At 42.8% G+C, this 18426-nt stretch overlaps 1 protein-coding gene and 1 non-coding gene across 2 annotated transcripts in view; both read right to left on the reverse strand.

The window, feature by feature from the left end:
• Positions 1-18426, reverse strand: part of CNOT1 (CCR4-NOT transcription complex subunit 1) — a 105039-nt gene that overhangs the window by 21541 nt on the left and 65072 nt on the right. The window contains exons 26-31 of the mRNA XM_065416675.1: positions 14986-15102; positions 14216-14326; positions 13418-13495; positions 12921-13098; positions 11695-11825; positions 8097-8393 (exon numbers count right to left, since the gene is read on the reverse strand). Of these exons, the coding sequence (XP_065272747.1) occupies positions 8097-8393; positions 11695-11825; positions 12921-13098; positions 13418-13495; positions 14216-14326; positions 14986-15102 (912 nt within the window). The remainder of the gene's footprint in view (positions 1-8096; positions 8394-11694; positions 11826-12920; positions 13099-13417; positions 13496-14215; positions 14327-14985; positions 15103-18426) is intronic.
• LOC135889072 (small nucleolar RNA SNORA46) lies at positions 16531-16670 on the reverse strand. The gene has a single exon (XR_010561914.1). It is a non-coding gene; the product is annotated as a small nucleolar RNA SNORA46 (small nucleolar RNA).

The following is an 18426-nucleotide window of genomic DNA, read 5'->3' on the forward strand; positions in this document are numbered from 1 at the left end:
TGAATGGAGCCCCAAGATGCTGCCCTGCAAATCTCTGAGAAGGGGTTCAAACTGAAGGTTCAATATGGGCCAAGAGCACCAGGTTTTAATACCGGGGAGAATGTTCTAATAATGTCTTTTAGGAATTTCACAGTTGTGGGATGATGAAAACCAAGCAGTAGTCCACTGAAGCAGGAAAGGCATTAATAGCTGCTAAGTAATGAACTAATGGACACAGCCAATGTCTTCAAGGAGAGAAGATACACCAGGATAAGAGGCACCGCAGACTCCTCACAGGAGATAAGTGAGGCTGCTGATACCAAATGGAAAAATCATTCCACGTGGCGGCATAGCCCTTCCTTGTTGAGGGTTTCCTGCTGTCACGGAGGATGGCCTGTACTTGTGAACATGCTCTCTAAAAATTTGTTGTACGTACAAAAACCAGTCTTCCAGATGGACAGAGGCTGGGATGGGATGGATGTTTCTGTTCTGGGGCACTAGGTGCATGTATGGGCAAGAGATCATCTATAGGACAGTGGTGAACTAGAACTGGCTTGGCCACCACCAAGATTACTGTTGCCTTTTCCTGCCTGATTTTCCTGAGTCCAACCACTGTACCAGGAAGGCATCCCCTCTGGAATTGTGCCTCTGGGCAGCTTGAGAGCAATAGGCTGCATAAGTATTACTTTGGGTTGCAAAGAGGTCCCAGGATGGGAATCCCTACTGCTGAAAATTATACAACACTCCTGAAGAGTTCAGCTCCCACTCGTGATGCACCAGTTCCAGAGCTTGATTGCCTCCTGGCAGAGTGGGGCAGAATTCACTCCCCCTTGTTTATTATATAAAAACAGTCATGTTGTCCCACCTGATCTGGACACACGTGGACCATATGAAGGGTAGGAATATCTTGCACACTTTATGCATTGCCTGAAGCTTGAGAAAACTGATATGTAATCAGGACTATCGCAGAGTTTGGAGACCCTGATCAGTTTGGTCATGTGTGTGTATTCCCTATCTCATCAGGGAGGCATCTGTAATGAGTGATGTGAGAACAAAGTGAACCCCTACACAGACACTGCCCTTCATTTCCGATCAGGTGAGTGATGGCCAGATGCTCTGCGGCAGCAAGACTCATTTGTCCAGGGAGACCCTGCTCGAAGTGTGGACTGCCTGCAACCATGCCTGATGACACCATAAGTGAAGCCTTGCAAAGGGGGTCATGTAGGTGCATGAGGCCATATAGCATACCAGGACCAGGTAGAATTGGACTGTCATCTGGGGGCTGAGCCAAAGTTGGGCCTCTGTCCCAAGGTAAGCAAGCTTTGGCTGCTTGCACATTCAGGTTTGCTCTTACAAATTCTATAACTTGTGCAGGGATTAAAGGAGACTTCTCTGGATTTACCTGAAATCCCAAGGAAGGAAAGAGGCTGAGTAAGGAGGCAACTGGCACTCGTGCTTTCTCATATGACTGTCCCATGAGCAGCCAATCACTTGAGACTGAATGGGCACGCTGTTGGAAGTGCTCTAAGCCCACTAAAGCACAGGAAGTTCCTGTGTGCGGGGTGAAGGTCTACATGAAAATAAGCATCCTTCAAATCAAGAGGCACATACCGAATGCCTTTGCTCAGGGAGGGGATTAGTGGCCAGTGTAGTCATCCTAAATTTTGAACGACGAAAGAAGAATTTAGCTGCAAGGTCCAGGATGGCTCTCCAGCCCCCCTTCTTTTTAGGGATGAAGAAATGTTTGGAATAAAAGCTCTTCCCCCTATGTGGGGGTGGTACAGGCTCTCCTGCCCCTAACTGGATTAGGGAGTCCACCTCTTGTCTGAGAATGCTCTCATGAGAGGGGATCCTTGAAGAGAGATGGGGGTGGGAGGTTTGGAGAAGGAGCAGCAAGGAATTCTATCAGGTAGCCAGTTGATATAACATCTAACAGTAATCTGTCCAATGTGATATGCTGCCACATTAGGAGAAATGTGTCAGGCAGCCATCTAAGGGGGTAGTGGTAACTGCCTTCCCGGGAGGCAGGTGAGTCTGAAGAGGGGAAGGCAGTGGTTGTAGCTTCTGTTCTGCTATATCCTCTAGTGCTTCCTAGGGGGCTCACAGGCTATAGGGCTGGGTGGTACCGATGAGAAGACAGCCTGCAACATTTCCTATGGAGTGCCGGGGTATATATTCTCGAAGAGCAGAGGGTGGCGTGAGTCCTTGAGGGAGTGAAGCTACTCATCTGTCTTCTTGCTAAATAGGTTGTTACCCTTGAAGGGGAGATCCTCTACTGTTCCTTGGATCGCCTTGGGAATTCTGACAACTGCAACCAAGAAGCTTGCCTCAACCACTGGTGGCCATTGGGCAGAAAGCCAAATCCACTGCATCGGGTGATGCCCGGAGAGATGATCTGGCAACTAGTCTCCCTTTGTCCAGGATGGCCTGGAATTGGGGCCTACATTTCTGTGTTAGCTTATTAGCAAGCTAATTCTGACAGTTTATTGTAATTAATATTTTATTTGGACATTAATGTCTGAACATTTGCTATGCAGAACAGTAAGCTGTCTGATGAAAAGTTCTTTTGCCAAAGAGATCCAGTCTCCTTGCATCTTTGTCCAAAGGGGTGGACCTAGGCTAGTGCATCCTGTTTGCTCCCTGACTGCCTGGAGCTTGGGTAGGGTAGGAAAACAAATATTCTGCCCCCTTGGAAAGAACAAAATGGGGTTGAGGCACAGGTAGCTGGTATATGCCAACACATCTTAGTGGGCTCCAATCAGGCCTCATTTGTAGGGAGTGCCAATTTGGAAGGAGCTGCAGTCTGGAGACTATCCAGGAGTTTATGAGTAAGATCTTGAACCTTTTCTAGTGGGTTCTGGAGAGTTTGTGATCCTCCGCAATAGGTCCCGATACTGCCTATGATCATCCAGTTGCGAGGGAGAGGCCAATGCCACCACCTCATCTGGAGAGGAAGAAAGTGCTGCCGACAGGTCCAGCTGTACTGGCTGTTCCTGCTCAACAAAGCAATCTGGGAAGGACTGAGGCTCCTCTCTGGGCACCAGTGTCAAAGATCACGTCCCAGTGCCCTCAGTCAGGGACTCAAAAGTACAGACCTCAGGAGCCCAAATGGTGGAATCATAAGGATACGAGTCAGTTCCCAAGGAGGGTACTACTGGTCACTAGCCCAGCATTGCAGATCACGAGGGGGTGAAGGCAACTAGGAGCCTCTGGAAGCTCTGTCTGGGCTGATGTCTGGACTCCGAGCACCCAGGGGAACCACTGGTATCCCTTTGTGCTCGTCTGAGGAATAGGAGTTATCCAACTATTGGCGGAGCCAGAGGTACTGTGTGCATCTTGCGACCACCCAAACTGTCAGAGTAATCAGCAAATAGTGCACTGACAGCGTCCAAGTGCCCACAGCATGGCTGGTGCTTGGGACTGGCAAATGATGTGCTAATGATTTAGGGATGTCCCTCGATACTATCCGGTCTGAAAGGATCAGCGACTCGGGATCAGTGTAAAATTGCCAGGTCCTCGGGAAGAGCATATTAAGGCCTAATACAGTGGTTCTCAAACTGGGGGTCAGGACCCCTCAGAGGGTTGCGAGGTTATTACATGGGTGATCGCGAGCTGCCAGGCTCCACCCCAAGCCCCGCTTCACCTCCAGCATTTATAATAATGCTAAATATTTTTTAAAAGTGGTTTTAATTTACAGGGGGGGGGGGCCACTCCGGCTTGCTGTGTGAAAGGAGTCACCAATACAAAAGTTTGAGAACCACTGGCCTAATAGGAGAGCTGGAGAGAGTCTTGGGTACAGGTGGAGCCACTGGTGTGAGTTTTGGCACAGCAATTTTCTTATGGTGTGTTCCGAGGATGAACACTCCCTCTATCCAGGTGTGGTGCAGGGGTCAGTCCTGTCCCTTTCAGAGAGTTGTGGAGCAGTAGCACTTCCCAATAGCAGTGGTGCTGTTCCCCATGAGCTCTTGGTGCACCCAGCCCTGGGCACACCATCTCACTTGGGGCCAAGAGGGAGAGGATTCTGAGCTAGAGCACGCTGGTGCCAGAATGGCACTACCTAGAGGCTCAGGTTGACAAGATGGGGAGGAGGAGGATGATCCAGGATCACACTGGGACCTCATGGAGCGTTCCTTTAATTGTGTACGAGCCTCAACTACTGAGAATACCTAGTATGAGGGGGAAGTAATGGCAGTCACACTTTGAAGGAAGGTGCAATCCCCTGATGCAGCACAGGCAGCTCTCGAGTGGGTCACTAACTGGGAAGACCTGGAAAAAAGCACACAGAGCCTGAAGCCTGGAATCTTGGCTATCCTTAATGCCTGGAAAAGTAGGCACTGGGGGACCGCCCTGAACTATCCAACTAGGCTTACTAAGCTAAATATCTAAGATAAGCTACTTACAAAGACTATTTACAGAGCCAGTTCAAGTAGGAATGCTGAGAAGGCAGCAATCACAGAAGGGTTCAGTCGCAGACTCAAAGTGGTAGAAAGGAACTAGAGAGGCGGTCAATCCATGCCACCCCTCATGCCCTCAATTCAGAGCATGGAAGGTATAGTGCACTGGCACTGACCAACAGACACTGCATTGAAGAATCTTCTGGTCTCAGATGACCAGAACTCATGTGAACCCACAGCAAATGCCCATAGGGACCAGCACTTGAAGAATCACAAGGATGGACCACTTGCTGTCAAGGGAGATTTTGCTATACATTTAAAAGCTGACTGACACTGCCTGGTGCTGTACAAGACAACAGCCCGTCACAACCCTTTGTGTGAAGTTTCTCTACCTCTAACAATGCATCTTGCCTGAAATCAAAGCACAGAAGCTCACTCCCTCTGTGATGAAGTGGGAATTTTCTGTAATATTTTTATGAATGATATGTATGGCAGGTGATTTATTTGACTAGGAATTGCTACCTAGTGAGACTAGTAGGGTTAAAATGCTGCTCCTGGAGTAAAGCAGGAGATGGGTGGTGTTTAGGTCATGTGACTCTAAAGGTATAAATGGGTTAAGGACTGGCTGAAAATGCCCATAATAGTGGAGAATCTAGAAAGACTAGGGAGCCCCAAGAACTGGACAACTGATACCTAACAGTAGGAAACTGTGGCAGGCAGAACATGTAAATTGAGCAGGGGTCCTGCAAGAGGACCAAGACAATGGATCAAGAGCTGACCAAAGGTTAGGAGAAGCAACAGCTTTTTGAGAGACACAGGGATCTCACCCAGGACTGTCAAAGAGGCCAAGAGGGGGAGAGAGCCAAAATGGATTCTTCAGTAGCTTGGCTGGGTACAACCCTGATGTTGGCCAGTCAGAATTGTCTTCACCTTTACTTTTTTATTCTATCTTGAGGACTTTCCCAATGCTGTGTTCCAGTTGACTAATAAACCCTACTGTTTTGAAAAGGCTGCCTGGTGTCACTGCAAATACTTGCTGAGGTGCACTAATCCCTGAAGAAGACAAAAAAGTCTAGGAACAGAAGTCTTATTTGGACTTGCTGGACAGAGCTCATGGAGTGAAACAGGAGTGCTGGAGCCCAGAGACTCTGTCTCGAGATGCTGAAGCCATTTGGCTTACCTTTAAGAATGGGATCCCTTGGGGGTCTGGCACACTGAAAGGGTTCCTCCAAAGGACTGTTTAAAAGCTGGGGCATAGCACAGGATCTGTGCTATGCCTACCTACCTCCACAAAGCCACTTCAAGCCAATTTATGATGAAGCAAAATGTTGTTTGTGATGGGCTGACAAAATTCCTTTGAACTACAAATGCCAGGCCAAAAGGGGTATTCACTCTGTTTTAGTTAGAGAACTAAAGCACTAAATTTTTGAAAATGCTTTCCTGGTTTCGTATGAACACCCTAAAAGAGGACTGCACAGTCCTCCTTGGCCTGGCAACAGGGTTTCTACACATACTGCTGAAATGGAAAACAAAAAATCTGTCAAATGATTTACAGGATCAGGCATCTTAGATCAACATTCAGACTGCATTTTGGTGACAGTGTGATCCTAAGATGTCGTCACTGTTCATTTGAAGAGAACAAAATAAAAATCCATTATAGTACTGTAAGTAAAGAAGAGACAAGAGGTCAAACAGTACACTAGCTATAAATTTGCTATCCAGTCCTGGATGCATCATCATCAAGACAGTGCTATAATGAGACCCCTAGTCACAGTTTCATGAGCTGCCAGGACTAGAAATTTGCAATGGTAGATATGCACTAAGCTTTTCTAGTTACACTGAGTGTTTTATCATCAATGCCATCAGTTGATGAGATCTCAGCTGCTAAAGCTGTGTTAGAACAGAAATGGAAAAATACAAGGTGGTAGTCTACGTTAGTATATTTTAACAGATTCTTCTGATAGGTAGAAGCCTCCATCCATTGCTCTGAGTGCTTAAACCGTATCAAGACAATTACATCTAACTGACTAATGCCTCTGTCACCCACTGCAGTAATAGGTCTGATCTACCCTCTATGCCCCTCAGCCCTCGCAGATGAATTGGGGAGTTCCAGAGTCAAGCAGCTGTGCCAGCAGTTCCCTCAAATTAAACCGGGGGCTCAAGCACCTCGGGTGGTCTTAAATGCTGAGCTACTGCGTGGAGCAGTGGTCTGAGATTACCAGGCCCCTATATGCAACGATTTAGAAATTCTCACACACGTCCCCAATAACTACCACTTACAAACCAACATGCCGCACTGGTTTTGAGTGTTCTCAACATGAAGCTCTGATCATTAAGAAGGCAGTTATATCTGGCACTACTTTAGGCTTCCAGGTCTCAAGAAATAGCCTCAAGGAAAGTGCATTACAGTAAATTAGTCCATCAGGATGGCAGAGCTATGGGTAACTATAGCAGAAGTTCACACCCGAGAAGTGATTACACAGCTCATCCTTGCCAGGCAGACAGGTTACTGCTTGAACATCTTTGCAGCTAAATAAGAATCTGAAGTTGTGAAGCTATGCTATCAATAGGAGAAATCCTCTCTCAGCAGAGGCGCAACATGAACGGGTGCGGCTTGTTGCTCCCCCTCCAGCTACCATCATTCCTCTCTATGGCAAGAGCCTCAGCCAACTGACTCTCCTCCTGGTCTTCAGTCTTAGAAAGAATCTATATCATTGCACCCAAGAGGTCAAATGCGATGGAGAGCTGGGTGTCAGCTTTACTAACCCTTTCATATTCCCTGCAATCCTCAAAATCTTGCCTTGAGCCCATTACCATGCAATGGAGTCAGTCCATTACAACATGACCCCTCTCAGCCATAGAAAAAGGGGAAGGGATTGCCCTTAACCAAGATGTAAACAGATTTCTTCTGGAGCCCTAATTTTACCCCTCAAAACAGCTATACCTTGAACTTGCATGATGCTTCAACCCTCATATCTACCCAAAATGGTTCATATACTTGAGTGCTGGTGGTGAGTATTGTAAGTTTTCTGGATAATGATCTACTAAACGATTTGTTAAGGGCTTGCAGTTCATAAATTGTTTAAAAACAAAATTGTATTATCTTTACATTAGTTTAGCCAATGGAGAAAAGTCACAGGAGAAGCTTTAAAATAATGTGTTAGAAGACTTGACAACAGCCTCTAGAAAAGCCAATAAATCAAGCAGTTTAATTGTACAGAATAATCTCTCAATTTTATACTTGCTAATGGAACAATTAAGTGAATGGAATAGATGGTCTGAAGCATATACACACATATACAAAGACAAACTTGTATATTTTGCAAGGAAATTTAATTTTCAGTACTAAGGGCTAATCTCCCATTGCTTTTGGATTCTATTTTAAAGGTAACAGGCCCATGCACTCCAAGTACAGGAAAGGTGAAGGCAATCAGGAAGTTTTGGTTCTATGAAGTATGATACAAAGACACCAGAAGATGCATCTCAACGGTCTGTAAAGACTGAAGGCTAACTCCTCCTCTACTATTTTAAGGCAAACTTAGTTCCGCTTCAGCTAACCATATTGTCACACCAATCATACAAAGATTTCTTGTCCCTAAGATCCTCTACCCCCATATTCATGATTCCAGATAACTCCAATAGACAAGTACTCAGTTTATGGCAATGCAATTAATTAGGAAGTCAATGCTAATGAGTGGAGTTCAATAAGTTGCACCATCTTACCCGCAGTGCAGTAGCAAAACTGTTCTTCAAGTTGGTAGCAATGCTCATCATCAGAGGTTCCCTGCAGGTAATCATGGCCATACCAGCAGTCAGGTTCCGCATCATGTGGTGTGCCGCTACACGCATGCGTGACTCCTCTGAATCCAGTGCAAAGTCCTTTCTGACTATCTGTTCACAGGTAGTCATGGCAATCTTAATGGACCGGTCTACCACTGGATGGACAAGCTCTTGCACTGCACGCTCTATAGCTTGACGCACACACTGCTTTAGCTGTGGGTGGGCCTGGAACAGTGGAATCTACAGGGGAAAATTAAAACAACTTTATGTGATTAGGCAACAGAAGGGTCAAAGAACAAGTACTCCTACATCTACTTTAAAAAAAAAAAAAAATAGTAAAATCGTAGTTCTGTTTAAAAAAAAAAAAAAAAAAAAAAAAAAAGAGATCAGATGTGGATTGCCAAGAAACATTAGCAGCTTTAACTGTGAATTACAGCTTTTCAGCTCACAAGACACTCCTCAGCCAGCCAACAGATACTTGTTTGACAGCACTGGCAGCAGAGTGCTTTTGGCTACAAGAGAACAGAAGTAATCCTTCCAAAAAGAACTAGCGAAAAACAATCTGGAAATGAACAGAAAGCCAATTAAAAAGGGTAAGAGGCAAAGAGGCAAAAACTGGGAGGTATATAGGAGATAGGGCAGCAAAACTACAAAAGCTGCAATTTTACCTTGCAAAAGGGCATCCCTTGAAGGAATTTAAAATAAAGTTGGATTAAAAATGAAAGTTAGTATCAGGTAGTACACCTTCTTTTGAGTCCCCTGCGAACTCGGATTTTGACCTGTTGCTCTGAAAAACCCATACAAAAGGGAAGATCGGCAGTGCTATCCCAATGCACAAAAATAGAAAATGCTCTAAGGTGGGTTTTTTTGTTTGTTTTAAACCTCCTAGTGTTACTTGCAAAACCCAAGACTAACTGAAAGAAACTAAGTCTCCTTAAAATATTTTTGTTGGTGCCGTTGTCCACCCACATTCCAGTGTGCACAAGAGTGAAATGAGAGCTACAAATTCTTCAACAGGCTTTGTTCTGGACAGCTTTCAGTCAGATTGCTGGTGGAATCAACTGGAATCTTAAAACAAGAGGTTACAAAAAAGCTTCCTCCTTGGAATTGAGAGAAGTGAAGCAACCAAAATTTACCGTAGGCTAACTGAAAAAGGTTCAGGTGTCCACTCCTCATTCATGACATCACCACCAGTTAGTTTAAAATACTAAACCTCTCAAGCAGAGCTTCACATACAGATGAAAATTATATGAAATTAAGTATTCAATACCAGCATTCTAAATTCTCGTCTAGTGCACACAGATAGGTACAGGGAAAGCATCTATTCAGGACTTAGCATTGAGGTACTCCTACAGACAATTGTTTAGGTAACTCCATTTAGTTCACCAAATTTCTGTGGCATTTGGTGGACAACAGAAAAGTATCACTTCTAACAACACAGAACATTTTAGTTTTGACCCATTCCACAGAGGTTTGGCTGAAGAGACTGATTCTGCATATCAGTGAAAGTTAGCATCCTGATGGAGTAAATTCTATGCTCACAGACCCCACATGTTCATTCTTGACTAGAAGCAGGGTGCAGCTTGAGTCAGCTAAGCAGCCTCAGCTGATCGCGTTACTACTGTTATGACAACTGAGGTTTTTATGCAATCAATCCATCCTAAACTATATTGACTTTCTACATTAAAGGAACTCAAACTGTACCTAAAAAATTTTAGGCACACCTGTGCTTTGTGTACTTCTGTAAATTGTGTTTACTCTAATCGATTGCATTCTACTGAGCCAGAAGTTTTGAAAGGATCTTTAAGCGTGGGATAAAATATAGCCTATTGCAATAGTCGTTCCTGGTGGTGGATAAAAATGTCATCATCTCTTCTACATTAGCAAGGTTAGACTATAACTACTAGCGAATAACAGAAAAGCATTCTTAGTTACTGCTGCTACCTGGAACTGAAGAGCAACCAGGCATTCAGAAGTAAAAGACTGAATCTCTTTACCACAGATTGGACTTACTCCAGTAGATGCGGAGGTGCCAACTGCACTCCCTTACTACAAAATCAATTTCAAATTTGGTTCAAGTCACAAGGTACAGATGGGTGGGTCTCATTCTGGTTTCTAGTAGATGCTAGCCTAAAAAGTGTAGCCTGATTTAGGGTGTACTGATAATATTAATTTGAATAATATGGGAATTTAGTTTATTACTTTAATTTTATTTGATTTTAACAATAATAATAATTAGTATGGGTTTTAAGCTCGCCAATCTGTTTGATCAGAAGATAAAAGTTCTTGTCCTGAATCAGGCTCCACAGAATTTATAAAGGACCCTCGGGGATATGACAGGAAGCTCACACTGAGACAGATATAGCCTTAAAGACTTATTAAAATTAATAGTAAGTAAATGGTAAAATACCCAGAGTTACAAAGTTACAATTGCATTACTGCTATTCAAAAGATACATATGATAATATAGTATTATATGCAACAAAGCTTTAGTTAACATACTGACACCTTTCCTTGGTAACCTGGTGGCAAGAGACACAGGACCAGCCTTGTGGTTCAGGTTTCTCAATTCTTGAGTAAGGGATGCAGTGCTTAGAAAATGCTAAGAGCTATCAAAGCTGACTAGGGTTTACTTGACTAACTTAAACCAAAACCTAACAAACAAACTAAGAATAAAACTTAGGGAAACCGAGCTTAGCCTAGTTCCTTTGAAACTTAAAGTTTAAGAAGAACAAGTATAGCCTACGAATAGTAGCAGTCATCGTAGATAGAATAGATAGAGTGGAGGAAGTAAGTGAGAACTGGAGTGCTCTATTGAGGTGGGTTACCTCTTATAGGGCAAATGCCGGAAATCCTTCCTCTTATGCCCAAATTTCATTCCTCACCCACAGAAATGTTAGGGTACACTTACCCCATAGGCTAGTATGTATGTGCGTATTGATGACAGGTATGTACACACATCAGTCTCTTGTGGTGTACTTGTTAAGCCTGTGGGTACAACATTGAAAAGCCCCCTATGCCATTGTCTATTGGTCTAGATAAAAGGTCAGACATAGGCGTGGGTACTCATCTATTTAGATAACAAGCTATAGGTCAACTTTGCTTTCTGAGTAAAAGGTCTTAATATAGATATGCTTCAGCTTAACGTACAGGATATGGCCTGTAGATCTCTTGCATTACAGCCAAACTTACTTTAAATATAAATCTATACACCTATTACAATAAACGGAAAAATTTTTTATACATACACACACACACGTTGGAGTCCTGTAGGCTACAAAAGTTTCAAGGCAATTTGACACCACTCATAGGAGTAGCTTAGTGCAGAAACAACAGTTCTGGCAGGACATATGAGGACTGACATACTTGTGTGAAAGAGCAGACCACCTGTATACATTGTGCTTAACTCCAGTTAACATTAACTAGTTCCTCAATTTCAGAAGAGTGCTTTTTGGTGAAAGTGAGAGTCCCTACAGGCCATTGTCTATTCTGGGACTACAAAACCTTTCTGTAACAAACCACAATGAGCTCTAGTACTTACAGTGGGATTTAGAGTAATGTGCGGAGCCAGCCCTCCCAGAGAGTAGACGTTGATGTCATGGTAACTGTACTGAGGTTGTGGAGGGACGGATGCTGTACAAGTGGTGTTAGTAGCTGGGGTTGTAGAAGCAGCTGTAGAACATAGAAGTTGTAAGAATTCTTTAGAGTTGCTTCTTTACTCAAAACTAATTCACTGAGAAACTAAACTTCTATGTTTGCCTCATACACTTGGCGAGTACATCATTTGAAAAATGTTTACCATTTAATTGCAACGCTTCTGAAAAAGCAGGGTGATAAGCCAGTAACAGCTTACACCATCTCTCCACCTTAGTTTGTAGAAAGACAGCATTATTTACTGTGTCATGCACAATTATAGCAATCCTTGGCTGCCTTTCTGCAAGTGCACCTTGCCACCCTCCCCAGCATTCAGTATTTACAGGTTTTCCATGCAAGAACAGTCCACAGCATCATTTCCACTCATTTCTTTAGACTAAATTACTTACCTTTTTCAATAGTTTAGGCTTCTCACTTCAGTGATGTCCCAGTCTGTGTTCAAGCACTGAGACTTTGTAATTGTACACTTTTCATTCAAGCCCCACATCATCAGATTCTTTTGTGAGATAAAGTAAGCAGTCCTGTGTAGCTTATGCTATTACACATATGAAGAGTTTAACAATCCTGCAGCTCAATAAGTAATCCTCACTATCCTGCTTTTTAGTTTAAAGCCATTGTGTGTACAGACACAGAGTACGTGGACAGTTTTGGTACATCCTTCACTGGGGACTGCACCTTGACACCATGACATGTGAATGACCCAAGCGCTCTACCAGTGGGAGTTTTACCTCCTGGTAGGGCCATCCAAGTCAGATAGGTCAAAGGATAGGGACCAGATGAAAAGCAGTCCACTGGTCCTCCAGATTGGGGGAATAGGCTAAACAACATATCCTTGTAAAAAAATTGAGAGCGCCATTCTGGCAACCAGCATGACAAATACGGGAGCCTTATTTGTCCCCTAAGTGATATCTGACAATGCAGGAAGGACTCCGTTTTTGGTACATGCAAACATGTCTAGAAACTTTCTAATCAATTCCTTCTCCAAATTCTGGGCTCTCGCCAAATATAAACTCTCACTAAAAACTGCTGCTATAATAATTTAGCAAGCCTCACTTTAACTTCAAAAGCAGCAGATTGTATTTTTGCAATACAGCTGAAACTTCAACTACTTACTGGTTGTTGTGATTGGTGGTAGCTCCTCCGGCTGTTTTACATCCTTCTTTGGAGCAGACAGCTGTTCATCCAAATTTTTCAACCGATCCTTGTCTTTCAGGAGGTTTCCAGGTTTCAGCTCATTGATGTCTAGTGCAAGGTTCTTGCAGAGCACCTCAATCTCAAATTTCAGATTTAGCTGCACAAAATTCCAGGATGATCATTTTAGGTTACACTAATAAGGGAACCCCTCTATGTTTCCCATTCTACCTCATATCTTAAGACTCAAGGCATTAGACCAATATTCTGTAAGGGGACTGTCTAGAAGCACCGAAGTTAGCACCATGACTAACTGAGGCATCTAAATTCAGCAAATTCAGCAATACTTTAAAAATGGAGTTGAGGACTGAAGTTTGGAAGTCCAACAGTATTCCTGCATTACATTTTGCTAAACTGATCAGTCAAGAAAATCCACTAATGTTCAGTAAGTGTAGAAAAAAAAGTTAAAAGCAACTTACTTTTAAGTCATGTTCTTGATGCAGCTCAGCTAAAACGTTCATGATTGCCATCGTCCAGGGGTTTGGAGGCCTGAAAACCTACCAGAGAATTGGAGAGAGGTGTGAGACAAAGCAATTCCTTTCCAAAAGGTGTAAATTAAAACTCAGCACAAATGTACTTTAAAACCATAAAACACATTAACAGCAATTTGCATTTGTATGGCTGTGAAAGAGTGATGACATTTTTCAATAATGGTGTTTATGTACAGTACAGCAATATCCTACCCCAGCAGTATGTTTGGGGGGGGAAGACCTCAGGTTAGCATTAAAGAAAATTTAATGAGACGTTAATTCCAAACTGGAACATTAGAAGGAGCCAGTTCATTGTGGTTTTCATTTGCCAGATCAACAGTGCCATTGCAGAAGTAGAACTGGGGAGACAGAAAAGCTGATCCAGGAAGGAGAAGGACACAAAGCTAATGAGGTTTAGAAGAAAACTGGGCTCTGGGACTTCCCCATTTGTGGGCAAACCGAGGAACAATGTACAGCTGTTTAAGCATATATTCCAAGCAAACCATTCTTCCAGAACAAAGTGCAACATCTACAAGATCTCTTTTCCCCAGGTCACAATCTCTTTACACACCTTGTTTCCATGCATTTCCTTCCCAATCACCTGACATAAGATATTTAGTTTTGAATGAATAGTTTAAAAAAAATCCAGTTCGTTTACATTTGTTACATTACAATATTTATTTGCTAGTTAGTTTGGAGAGCCACTTCAATAGTTACATCTCAGTTAGCAGATTTGAGTTCACTTACCACACTTCTGACACTGGATTCTAAGACTTTGGCAACAAATGGTACTACATAAAGCAACTCCTGTTGCCCCTTAACATAAGCCTCTAGAAGTAACGATTTCACATCCAAATCCTAAAACACAAAAATGTGTCAATTAAACTTGGGTGTGGGGCGAGATACACACTCCTATTTCTTGTAGGGCTACAGTTTCATTATAGCATTGACATTTGCTGAATCAAAACCGTCTTAGAATTTTATGGAGCTGCTACTTTTTCTGGGAAGTAATTATTTTTTATTTATTTTTATTTTTTTTAAATGGAGATATCCCATCTCCTAGAACTGGAAGGGACCTTGAAAGGTCATCGAGTCCAGCCCCCTGCCTTCACTAGCAGGACCAAGTACTGATTTTGCCCCAGATCCCTAAGTGGCCTCCTCAAGGATTGAACTCACAACCCTGGGTTTAGCAGGCCAATGCTCAAACCACTGAGCTATCCCTCCCCCCAAAATTACTTTGCACACAAAATAGTAAACATTGCAAAATGTACCTAATATGTGGATTTATGGGGACAAAGTTACTTAAATCTCGCAAAAGTATGGATTTTGGAACCTTTGATAAATAAGGTATTAAAATGTTCATAAGACTTTTAAACCACAGAATCAGATTTTTGTACTTCAGCAAGCTTATTGTACAAAAGGTAAGAGGTTCCAGGCTAAAGTTCAGCTGAATTTCTGGACTTCAAATCTGTCACAAGCTTAACAGGTTTTTTGGGACAGATTAAATGTGAGCTCACCGTGTGCAAGATGGGTTTATTTTTAGCCAACGTGATCATTCCCAACCAGTGGCCAAGGTTCTTCAGAAGGGAACGGTCAGAGAAGTTGGCTGCAGCTTTATCTGATGTCAGTAGCACCTAATGGATGATTAAAAAGGAGAACAACTTAGACAAAGAACTAGGAGATAAACATCCAAAGCCAATTTAAGCATTTAATACACACGGACTTTAGAAAGTCTTGAGTTCTAGAACACTGAAGTATTTAGCTGCACTTTAACCATGAAGGAGACAGTCCTTTGACTTTAATACACTGAAACTATGGTTTGTCAAGTTTCTAGGAACAGTCCCCTACTAGCCTGTAAGAAGAACTACAATAAGTTCTTCTCCTTCAAGGAGCCTTAAAATGTAAACTGACAAAATCCAGAAAAGTACAACTCCATGCCAGGACTACCACACCTATGTATCTTGAAAATCAGCAATCCAGAATTCCACACAACAGCTAGAAATCCCTCCTATCTAGTGAGACGGGGTATGGGTGAGGTGATACCTATTTTTATTAGGTCAACTTCTGTTGGAGACACACAAGCTTCGAGCTTACAGAAAGCTCTTCAGGCCTGGGAAGAGTACTCGGGCCATGTCTACACTACAAGGAGCCAAGTGTGCATACAAGTGGTTTGACTAATGTCTCAATGCTGACATAAGTTAGGTCAATGTAATTTTGTAGTGCAGACATGGCCCGAGTACTCTTCCCAGGCCTGAAGAGCTTTCTGTAAGCTCGAAGCTTGTGTGTCTCCCCAACAGAAGCTGACCTAATAAAAATAGATATCACCTCACCCACACCCCGTCTCACTAGATAGGAGGGATTTCTAGCTGTTGTGTCAGTGTGGGGCATTGTGGGACGGCTCCTGGAGGCCAACAAGTTGACATAAGCAATGCAGTATCTACACTGAGACTGTGTTGACCTAATTACATCAACCGTGACTCTATGCCACTCAGGGAGTGGTATTACTAAATCAGTGTAGAGGGGCACTTCTGTTGGAGGAGACAAGTTTAAGTGAAGTCACTTTGGCATCTAGGTCGATGCAAATGCAGTTAGGTTGAGTTAAGGGCTGGTCTACACCAGGCAGCTTAGGTGTCACCACTAAATACAAGGTGAAAAGGATTGTTTAGCGTAAGTAGCTAATGCACATTTCCAGGGACCATTCAAGGTGAAGTGGCCTGTTAACACCACCTTCAATGGTCCCTGGAAATGTGCCTTAGCTTCTTATGATTAACAATTTGTTTCACTTCATATTTAGCTGTGACACTGAGCACATTTCCTAGCTGTGAAGAAGCCCTGTGTAAGCCCTCGAAAGCTTGTCTCTCTCACCAACAGAAGTCTATCCAATAAAAAGGGTATTACTTCACCCACCTTGTGTGTCTCATATCCTGGGACACAACAGCTACAAAAAACACTGCATACCTCCCATATAACGGCATGTAAACCATCAGCAGTGAAGCATAAGTAGTTAGTTTCCCAAATAGTTCGAGTCAGTTCTGGTCTCTGAAGACCTTTTAAACATGTAGTTCTGTTCCTTAGCTTATAGTAGCATCAACCAAATGGTAGGTGGTCAGTTGTGCTCAGAAGAGTGCCAAGGAATTATTTTGCACTACAGCGTAACCTATAGTGGAGAGAAATCCCATCCACAGGTTTAAAAAATAGTGCTAATTGACATATACTGGTAATTCACTCCTGTTTTTCATTTTCCCCTTGCCATTTCTACAAAATTCCTTATGTTAAAATTGGGATTTAATCTTCCCATGCCTGCACTTCTACTTTCATTTTTAACTTCCTTCTAACTAGGGGTCAGCAAATGAAATTAATAGACAGCAGGTTTAAAACAAAAGGAAGTATTTCTTCAGACAACACACAGTCAAACTGTAGAACTCTTTGCCAGAGGATGTTGTGAAGGCCAAGACTAACAGGATTCAAAAAGGAACTAGATAAGAGGATAGGTCCGTCAATGGCTATTAGCCAGGATGGGCAGGGATAGTGTTCCTAGCCTGTTTGCCAGAAGCTGGGAATGGGCGACAGGGGATGGATCACACGGTTATTCCCTGTTCTGTTCATTCCCTCTGAAGCACCTGGCATTGGCCACTGTCGGAAGAACGGATACTGGGCTAGATGGATCTTTGGTCTGACCCAGTATGGCCGTTCTTTTGTTCTCCCTCATACTTCTGTTGCCAAAGCAGTACACAGACTACGCTTCCCTCAAGCTGCCTTTAAGTGCTCCTTCAGTATTTTCCTACTGCCTTCACACCATCCATGCAATCTTTTCCACTTGAGAATCCTCTGAGAAAAATGGCCACTATCATTCATGAAAACCCTTAAAATTAAGGCATGTGACTTGTGGATTAACAATGAAATACTTTGCAGAAGATGACATTTTTAAAACCACGATTGCCTTGAGATTAAGTTTATCCAGCAGTATGCTAGTATACTATGTACACCTCTACCCCGATATAATGCTGTCTTCGGGAGCCAAAAAAAGAATCTTACCGCATTATAGGTGAAACCGCGTTATATCGAACTTGCTTTGATCCACCGGAGTGTGCAGCCCCGCCCCCCTGGAGCACTGCTTTACCGCGTTATATCTGAATGTGTGTTATATTGGGTTGAGTTATATCGGGGTAGAGGTGTATCTGTGTGGCTTTGCCCATTTAATTCAGGGGGTTGTCTACACCAATTTACAAGGGTACAGTTAAACCACTGCAAACCTCTGTGTGGATACTTACTTCTGTTTAAGACTATCAAGTTTAGCTTCAACATATACCAATCAACTTAAGCTAAATCAAAAATAAGCCTGATTTAAAACAAGAGCATCCACACAACCTTTTCACTAGTACAAGTGAGTTGATTTCTAATCACAATTTAAACCAGCCAGAACTCTTGCCATTTAGACAAGTCCTTCAATGGTGTAAACTGTAGGATCAAGGACTGACACCCCTATGGTTTTGTAGGGCACTGTACACGCACATGGTATTCCCCAAACCCTCAAATTCATAAATTTTATTAGAAGCTTGCTAGATTCATCATGTCACTGCATGTCTTATTTAAAAAGGACTCTGGCACTAGTGTGTTTTGTTTCACAAATCCTACATAGTGAACTAGTCCGTTCTAACAGGACAATTTCATTTCTTCAATTTATTACAATGAATGACATCTGTAAGACATCTATTAACTGGTCAACATTTTCTTGGATATGCATTCAAGAAGGCTCTATCTGCAACTCTGATTCTTGGTACAAATAGATACAGTATTTCATCTGACCATTCACTACAGTCTGCAAGCACAAGTATTTAAAGTCTATCCCAACTGCAAGAATATTACTATAAGAAGTTGAAAATTAACAAGTCACTGATAGAGGGGAAAAAAAGTGGCACCACGCTGATATCAAGCCAGTCAATTTACACACTGAAGTC

The sequence above is a fragment of the Emys orbicularis genome, chromosome 14, assembly GCF_028017835.1.
Source record: "Emys orbicularis isolate rEmyOrb1 chromosome 14, rEmyOrb1.hap1, whole genome shotgun sequence".
NCBI lineage: Eukaryota > Metazoa > Chordata > Testudines > Emydidae > Emys > Emys orbicularis.